The sequence below is a fragment of the Crocodylus siamensis genome, chromosome 7, assembly GCF_052110815.1.
Source record: "Crocodylus siamensis isolate JL-2025a chromosome 7, ASM5211081v1, whole genome shotgun sequence".
Classification (NCBI taxonomy): Eukaryota; Metazoa; Chordata; order Crocodylia; family Crocodylidae; genus Crocodylus; species Crocodylus siamensis.
In genome coordinates, this window is record NC_143401.1 from 27,445,034 (window position 1) to 27,454,229 (window position 9,196).

General features: G+C 42.1%; 1 protein-coding gene across 1 annotated transcript; it reads right to left on the reverse strand.

Moving 5' to 3' along the window:
- Positions 1-1,395: 1,395 nt before the first annotated feature.
- Positions 1,396-6,983, reverse strand: LOC149859637 (dual specificity protein phosphatase 13A-like). The gene is made up of 3 exons (XM_090058284.1): positions 6,701-6,983; positions 6,150-6,367; positions 1,396-1,682 (listed from the first exon to the last, which is right to left on the reverse strand). The coding sequence occupies exons 1-3, from the start codon at positions 6,859-6,861 to the stop codon at positions 1,483-1,485; spliced, it is 579 nt and encodes a 192-aa protein (XP_089914410.1). The 5' UTR covers positions 6,862-6,983; the 3' UTR covers positions 1,396-1,482.
- Between the last annotated feature and the right edge of the window lie 2,213 nt (positions 6,984-9,196).

The following is a 9,196-nucleotide window of genomic DNA, read 5'->3' on the forward strand; positions in this document are numbered from 1 at the left end:
AGAGGGTACTGGAAATGTTGATGTCCTAATTCTATCTCTGCAACAAACTTGCAATGACATGGGGAGGTTGTTTAACACTTGATACTCATGGTGACACAAATAAATGAGATAATGTTGCAAAGCAGTTGAGAGGTTGTATGTATATTAAAAGATAAAAATGTCATAAATAATGCTGAATCCTTTGCTGCAAACTGTTTACGTAAGTATGGATGACTATGGTCTTATACAGACATTCAGTTTCTCTTAGGAGAGTTGTTGCTCTCCCAGGAGAAACCGTAAGTGTACAGAGGCTTTTTCTTCCAGAGTAAAAATGGCCACACCAGGAGAAAAATAATGTGGGCACAAAGAGGGTTAAATCACTTCCTGAAGAATTTCTCCTTGGAGAGCAAATGTCTGTATGTGATGACAACATAGGCTGACCATGGGCCATCTGGGCTGGCTAATCAGGGTTATCCTATGCACAGCTACCACTTATAGCTGGGCTGACTAAGGGAGACTTCAAAGCACACTGAGATGTGTGCACAGGTCCCCTCCCCTGGCTGCATGGTTTCAGCACTGCAAGCTCTCCACTCTTCAAGGCCTCAGTATTTGGATGGCTGTACATATGGCTCTGAGTCAGTTTTTTTTAAACAGAAGAACAAATCTGAGAAATATTCCCAGATTATTTGAATGTGTACACACAGCCTATATCAGGCAGCATCCAAGTCATCACTCATCAGCAATAGCCTGAATTACCTAGTAGTACCAGGACAATTTCAGCAAGTTGATAAGACTGGGACACTTTCTCCAATCATGTTTGTTCTGCAGATATAGGACTTCAAGCAAGCAAGTCAGGGTGTTGACTCCAAAGAGTGAATCTTGATTGTTTCTGAGACTTGTGTGTACTGGGTGCACTTCTGAGTAGCTCTCAGCATCATGAGAGGCAGGAAGCACAGTGAGACATATGTTGTTCCTTCTAGACTGCGAATGTAGCCAAATGAAGGGCTCTGATTACAGTATACAGCCATTTTTTAATGTACATGAGACCTCAACTCTGTGGCACGGTTTGTTAAAATTCTTGGAGAGATCCAAGACCTGTCCCAAGCTTAGGGAAATGACACATTTATTCTAAACTGTGTGATAGAGCCATGTAGTAGCCCCCTGGAAACAGCCCTGTTGTGGCTTAGAAGTACTCAGAGAGCTGGTACTGTTTAATCAGGCACAATTTGCCCTTTCAATGGAACTGTGGCATCAAAAAAATCTCTTAACATAGTGTTGACTGCTGTGGTTATTTTGGTTTCTAGTCTGCATTTTTAATTTTTGCCAACATGTATGATTACTAGATAATGTTTAATAATGCATTTGATGATTATGAAGAATGAAAGTTTATGGAAACATTCCTTGACATTTAAAAAGTACTTTGAATTTTAGTATTTTATCTATTATTTGTTAAAATGATCTCTTCTGAAAGTGACTTGAAAATTATTCTGCTCCATTCATTGATCAGCAGCCTGTTTTTTGCTTTAGCTGAATGTCTAAATTTCTCAGTTGTTTCAAAAATCCTTGATTAGGTGAAATCCATCGATGTTCCTTCACTGTTTCAATGGCTTTGACCAATGAAAGCTGGTGTTTTATCATGAGGTAAGCCAGTACCAGAGTAGCTGACCTGCTCATTCCAACTGCACAATGCACCAAAATTTTTGCTGATAAAAGAAAAGGAAAAAAGTGACAGTTTTTGGAAGAGAAGACATATGTCAGATAAAGTTTAAATTAAAGAGAAGCTCAACCCCCACCCCTCCCCAATACTCTGGACAAACCAATCCAGTTAAAAAGCTTTCATTTTAATCCTGGTATGTACATCCTATACTGTATTTACTCAAATTACATATGCACCTTTCCTCCAAATTGTGGCACTTGTCTTAAGTGAGAAAGCTCATTTTCTGTCTGGAATAGAAGCAGCACATTTTGATGCCTGCTCCGCAAGAAGGAGCAGTGGCATTTTTATTCAGGCAGCTGAGGGATCCAAGTGACTTAATAGCTCTTGCTCTTCAGGTGTTAATGACTGTCTCTCCTTTTTGATGCTCCACTAATCAAGCTAACCATTCTTTAGGCATTTTTGCTGTCTGCTAGCTACTCCTGGTCTCTTTACAGACCTGTATGGAGTCTGGGTACACCTGGAGGGTGTGCCCTGTCCTCCAGTGACAGTGGTGGTGGTCAGGCGAGGTGCTGAGGAAGGGGTCAGCTACTAGAGCGACTTCCTCCCCTCTCTATAAAGCTAGGCCAAAACCAAGGACTTAACGATGTACAATTTATTAAAAGAATAAATACAGACACTTAATATAGAATATTTACAAGGCTTAACATATAATGCTATATATAGTATTCTACAGTTCACATATAATAACAAATATGAACCAAATAACTTATAACTTATAACCTGTACAACACAATTAACACATAGGGATATTAACCTATATAACCCAAGTCAATTAACAATAATATTTCTTTAAACCTTTACAAATAACAATACCAGTACAGGGAAACCCTCGCTATTTGTGAACTCTGGATTCACGGATTCAAATATTCGTGGGGGAGGGCAGAGCTGGGAGGCAGGTGGAGAATGAGTGCTGGGGACGTGGAGGGAGGCAATGGCATCTTCTCCACCAGAGGCAGCTGCAGCGGTGCTCAGGGGGAAGGGGGCGGTCCCCAGGCACTGCGGGGCTCTCTTAGTTAAAGGTGGAGCTGCACTGTGGGGCTCTGGTCACTTGACCTGGGCCAGGGCTAATGTGAGCAGCCATGAGCTGCTTCCAAGGCGATTCTCCATGTGCCGACCTGTGCTTCTAATGCCTGAGCAGCCTTGAGCTGTTCCCAGGGCCAGGTCTTTGTGTGCCGATCTGCACACCGACTGCCCTTGCTGGGTTTACAGGCTCAAGCCACCTCAAGTGGCTCCTAGAGCCTAATCCCCATGCACTAATTCGCACCCCACTGAAGCTCAACCAGGGTCCCAAGGATGGCCGTCTCCAGAGCTCTTCTCTCCTCACTGTTCCTCGTCATCTCCCCAGTGACCCAAACACACTCCCCTTTTATACTCTTCAGGGGCTTCCCCCACTCAAGTTCTCTGGATCTGGCTGCTGCAGTTCGGACTGAGGTGCAGCTGCTCCTTGCCAGCTCCGTTCGGGAAAGGGTGGGGCATTGCTTCCCTTGTGCTGCCTCTGGATTGGTGGGTGGGCTCTGCCAATCAAACAGCAGACCCTTGAGCCTGGGACTCAACCCAAGCCCTGAAAAGGTAAGCCTACTACACGTAGATTGTTTTTAGCTCTTTTTAAAATGGTAGAGCCACCCCTGGAGACCAGCCTTCAGCAGTAGCTAGGGTTGCAGCTTTTGGTTAAATAGTAAAAGTAGGATGAGTGATCTGAATATTAGACTCTATTCCTGTTCTGTGCAAAACTCTGGAAAACTCTTCATTCTGCTTTCACAAAAATAAGGTCCACGTCTTATTTGGGAGGAGTGTGTCATGTGAGAAAATATGGTAACTTGCTAGAAACATGGAGTCCAATTATGCAACATTTACTCACATGAATAATAATTATCAGTTTGAGAAGTCGTATCAGGATCGAACCTGAACTTAGCTACACTTGTATAAATCAAGGAAAAAAGACAAGGGGGCAATTAAACTACATTGATCTGAATGGGGGGAGAACCAGGACATTGACTTCAGAGGGGCTACCCAGAAGAATTGGGGTTGTAGAAGTGGGCATAGAAGGATGGTACAAACATTAATCAGCAAGACAAATAGGAGTGTTATTTCTGTGCAACAGTTTGCCTTGATGTACAGTCCTTCTTTTTGGGGAATAGCACCTCAAATTGCTGTAGTTATCTCCAGTCACTAGAGAACTACCAATTTATATCAGCTAGGGTATGGCCGTCTGTGCCATTAGATAATTATTACTTTCTTTTAGTATAGTAGTGACTAGAGGTACAGTGCAAAGGGTTCTTCATTATTCTTTGTATAATGCACTAAAGCTACACATATTTTTCAATGTCAAATTCTGCTGTCCTCCCTTATGCAAGAAGTAAGGCATTCTTTTGCAATGAATAAGCCTTTTCACATGAGTAAGGGTTGCAGGATCAGGACTTAGTCCCTTTACACATATACCATTATTTTTAAAAAGTATTTTTTTTAAACATATGCAAAGGTATCAAAAGGTTTGGCCTGCCAAGGCTGCTTGTGAGCTCTAATAAAATAAACAAATTAACTGAAATGGGCTTGCCAGAGAATTTGCTTTAGATAATTTAGTACCAACCAGTATGGTGAGGTTGCTTACTTCTTCCAAGATGTTGTTGCATGAAGTAGTTATAGCAGTGATTTAGCTCAGCTGGTTGGAGAATAGTACATATAACACTAGGGTTGCAGGTTCAATTTGTGATTGGACTTAAGTGGTCTCTTGAAATCCCTTTCAGCCTTACTAATCTATGAATTCTAATAGAATCATGGACAATGCCATACTTAGATCATGCCTGTGAGCTTTCCACACAGAAAAATGAATAACATCCAAAGGGGCTCAGGCCAAGCCAGTGCTTAAGAACAGATTTAAAATAAAGTAAGGGTGGACTAATTCTGTAACTCTCTTTTCAGACTATGTTGCCTTTATGCTCTCCCTTGTTCTTTATTTACCTAATCATAAAGCATAATTTCTCCATAATTATAATTGCTCTCCATAATTGCTCTTCAGGAATTATTGGTGTTCATTCTTCTATTATTAGTATCCATTTTAGATATTTGGATTTTTGCTCTTTTTACTCAGGCTTACTTTCTAAATGTTTTGGCTTTATTTAGTCTCCTTTATTTTCTGCCTCTCAATTTCTCTGGACCCTTGCTCTTATATCTTAGTTCTGTGGGTTCTTGTATGTGTGTATCTATATTCCTGAGCCAATGATTTCTTAGGGTGATATCTTTTATTGGACCAAGTATATACAGCAAAATCTGAGTTAACTGCCACCTTACAAGCCGGCGTGCTGTTAACAGGCATGCCGACAAGCAAGGGCTTGTGAGGGCAAAGATGCTTGTTCAGGCCATTAGTTATCGGGCATATTTTGTTATTCGGCTCTCTCCATTCCCTGTGGGTGCCGGATAACAAAGCTTTTATTGTAGATGGGATAAAGTTCAACAGGCTTTCAAATGGAAGGACCTGACAAAGAAGGCCGTGCATTCAAAAACTTGTCCAACTTTATCCCCACTACATACTTGGTCCAATAAAAGAAATCACCTTAAGAAATTGTTCACTATATGCCTGAACACAGATTCTGTTTATCCTTAAACATTGGGACAAGTGTTTAGCAGGTAACCAAGACTGGATCCAGATGTTCAGGCACATGTGGTTTGTGGTGCCACAAATCTTACACTTGGCACGTTAAAGTGTGCCCCGCACTGCAAATTTGCTATGTAGGAGCAAAATTTGCTACCTGAAAATCCCAGTTGCAAAAAAAAAAAAAAAAAAAAAAAAAACTCTGTGAAAAAAAGTGATGTGGTGCACACTACAGAGGCTCAGTCTTTCTGGGGAACACTTCGGCTGCCAGCCAGAGCATCTTCCCTCCTTTGCTTTCACCCCAGCTCCTCTGGCATGCTGGGAGTCAGGAGGAACAGGGAAAAGCATTTTCCTGAAGTGGAACCTTTTGCCCTAGACCAATCCCTGGGCCATGGCCCCAGGCTGGGCCGTGGCAGGTTGGCTGCTGGACTGGAAGTGGCTGCAGACTGGCAAACTGTGGCCTCCCCGCACCACAGCCAGGTGGAGAGGCTGCAGCTCCTTCTGCAGGGCCTGTGCAGGATTTGGCCCACACCCCTACTGGCAGAGTGGGGATATCCTTACCTGTCTTCTGGCCAGAAATCCTGGCTGTGGTTGGCTGCGACTGCTGGGCTGTGGTTTGCCAAGCTGTGGCATAAAAACTTTGGGAACCCCTCACCTAGACCAAAGCGCACATGCAGGGGCATGTGCAGTGGTGAAAAGCAGCTGTACAAATTTGTGCCACTACTTTTTTGTTGCTGCAAGTGCACATTTCTCCATGTGGGGATGCATCTTAGGAGTGTACATATATCCCCTTTCAAATATGGATCATTCTGCCAAAGTAATATGTAATTTAACATCTAAAAGTGATCATCAACAAATCCGTACCTCCAGGTGTGTTCAAGGCTTTATGTATAAATTCTGCTGCAGATGAAAAATATTGGCTAATATTGAAGTGTGGAAGGTCATAGGCTGGTACACCATAGTAGTCAATAGTAGTGCCATAAAAGTCATGTCCTCCTTCGCAGAACATTGTACCATGGGCAGCATTTAGAACATGAGTGATTCCCAACTTCCATAAACCAAACCTGTTGTGAGCTGTAACTCTATGAAAAAAACAAACAAAGTATCAAAGAGATATTGGCAGAGTAGGAAAAGTTGTCTCATTTGTGTTTACTCTTTTTTATGTGGCATGTAATTATAATGAATTGTTTCTTGGGACTGCATTATAATTAATGATCCCAGGAAGAATTTTACCTAAAACTGATTTTAGGGCCTGCAGTAAATGTTAAAATGTTCATAAGATAAAGAACAAAGTTGCTAAATGCATCACTTGTTAATAAGAAATAGGAATACAAGAAATGGATCCGGTTGAAAGAGGCAAAAAATACAGTCCTGCTGTTAAAGTTTACTGAGCCATTCAATAAAGTTATACTTACAAGTCCCCTAAAAAGAGGTCAGGCCATACTTCATCAACATGGTTACAAGAAGGACGCCCAGTATTCAAAAGCTTCTTTATGTCTTTAATAGTTGGAACCTCAGCCACGCACATGCCAGAACCTTCAGGCTCCTTTGAAAGAAACACAGCTGCTTCAGCCATTGTTATTCAAACAAAAGCAGTGCTTTCCAAAATCCAGGAGACTGAATAACCAATGCCTTGTTTACTTCAGTGTTTTCAACAATCCGAGGTGTCATTTTTAATTCATGGGGACTGGTGGCAACAGGTGCTGGTCAGCAGCTGGCATGGAGTCAATTAAACACACTGTAGAAGAACTGCTGTTGCACTCACTTAGGAAAGAAAGTCATTGAATGACAAGGCAAAGCTTAATCACTAAAGGAGCACTGAAATCAGCAAAATTGTTTTATGCAATTTATGCGAATCACTGAATCGAATCACTGTTCCCCAAATTGGCTGAATCCGAAGCAAATACTAGCTGCTTCGCACAGGCCTAATAGTTAAGTCAAGGAGAATACTAAGCATGAATCTCAACCTGCTGATGAACCTCTCTCAAATGCTGTGGAAGCCCAGAAGCTCCCTGAAGTCCTAGTAAGTTTGCTGAGTCCTAGATGCCTCTTTCTTAAGTTAACACATTAAGAAGACTTAGTGGTAGAGAGTGATCCTCTCACTTTAATTTTTTCAGGTGAAATTATTTACTTGAAAAAATGCAACTCAGATGCAGATGCTGTCTCCAAACCCTAACAACAATAGCAATGGCACTATATTCAACCTTATGTACATGTTTGGTTCCTTGCCTGCAGTGTACCATAATTTCCCCAGATAGATCTGTGATTAAGCACAATCAGATCTTAGACAATGAGCTAGGAACATGCATTTAGAAAGATCTATCCATGCTTTAACCATAATAAAAGGCCTGATGAAGAATAACCACAAACCTGCTAGTCACAGATAGAAAGAACACAAAGGATAGTACAAATGCAACTACAATAAAACAATAGCTACTTCAAGGTGTTCCAAAGACATAGTAACCATGAGAACAGATATCAAGTGAATTATGATGTCATGGTGTGCCGCCCACGCTTTGAAGTGTCTTACTGGATGAAACTACTGACTTTTCATCTTGGGCAATGATCCTCAAACCACAGCAGGCACAGGAAATTGCTCAGACACAGGAAATAAAGTTAAACCTAAGGTTGATGGGGAGAGAACAGTATGATGTTGCCTGCTTGGTGTTTTTGCCCAGGGGTCAGTGAAACTTGGGACCACTGATATAAGGGATACAATCTATAGCCATATGTTTTGTACTTTTTCATTCTGATTATAGCTTTCATAATTAATGCTGTTTACCACATTTCTGCATGACCAGTTGTTTTCATTGAAGAGCAGCCAAGGAATGAAATGGGTACAAAGTGTTTTGTTTATGCCACTTCCACAATACTTTCAATGGTGCTGCTGAGAAGCACATGCCAAACCTAGGAAGGGGGCAGTACAGCTACCCGGAAGGTATTCCACTCTGCTGACTCTCAAGATTTCTGTCTCTGGAGTACTTGAACGTGGCTCATTTCTGGGTTTGGTGAGTAGGAAGAGGTGAAATTTACCATCAAGTGGATGCTTGAATATTTACTGTTGTAATGCCTATTGGGCTAGATTATTTTCTTACAATCCCTCTTAGGGAGAGGCAGTGATTTACTGAATATTTACATTATGGTATTGTAACAGAGAGGAAAATAAGAAAAAAACTGCTTAGGCAATCGAGAGTCGGGCTAGCTATAAAGAAATAGACAGCCAGAGCCCATAAATGGGAAGTGCCTATTGCTATGCTAGTTGCACAGCAATTGTACAATAGTAGAGAAACCTGGGGAAGTAGCAATAAACATACTGCAATACTAGGAGATTCCTCGCATTACTACAAAACAGTCTTGTTTTGGAAACAAGGCAAGACAACTGCTAGGTCTGCTGCTATAGGCTACCCTGAAGGCAAGTAAGCAAAGTTCATTAGAGGGCACCTGCAGATGGCCCAGGGAGTTGCCTGACTAGAAAGGGGCTGGGCTTGGATGGCATATAAACCCAGACCAGAGCTAGGGCAGTCAGTCTGTTCATGAAGCTCTGCAGTAAGATGCCTGCTGATGAGAGACCGACCTGAGATCCTGTTCTCCCTGAGAGATGTCAGCAAGGAGCTGAGGGGTGGAAGAGGATTAGATTCAGTATGGAGGGGGATTTCAGAAAATAGCCAGTGTGCTTAGAGAAATAAGTTGTAGCCACTGCACTTAGGTTTGGGGTTTAAATTTTAACTGGTAGACCAGTTTTGGGACTATAGAGAAGGTCAGGAGGTCCCAGTAGTGCCAGAAATGCACATGAGGGTTGATCCTGCTGGTGGGCAGGGTAAGTGGTTGTAAAGCAACTGAGAAGGGCCAAGCCAGGGGCCCTCAACCTAGAGGGGGCCAGAGACAAGGTACCAGGGCCCACAGCCCAGAGT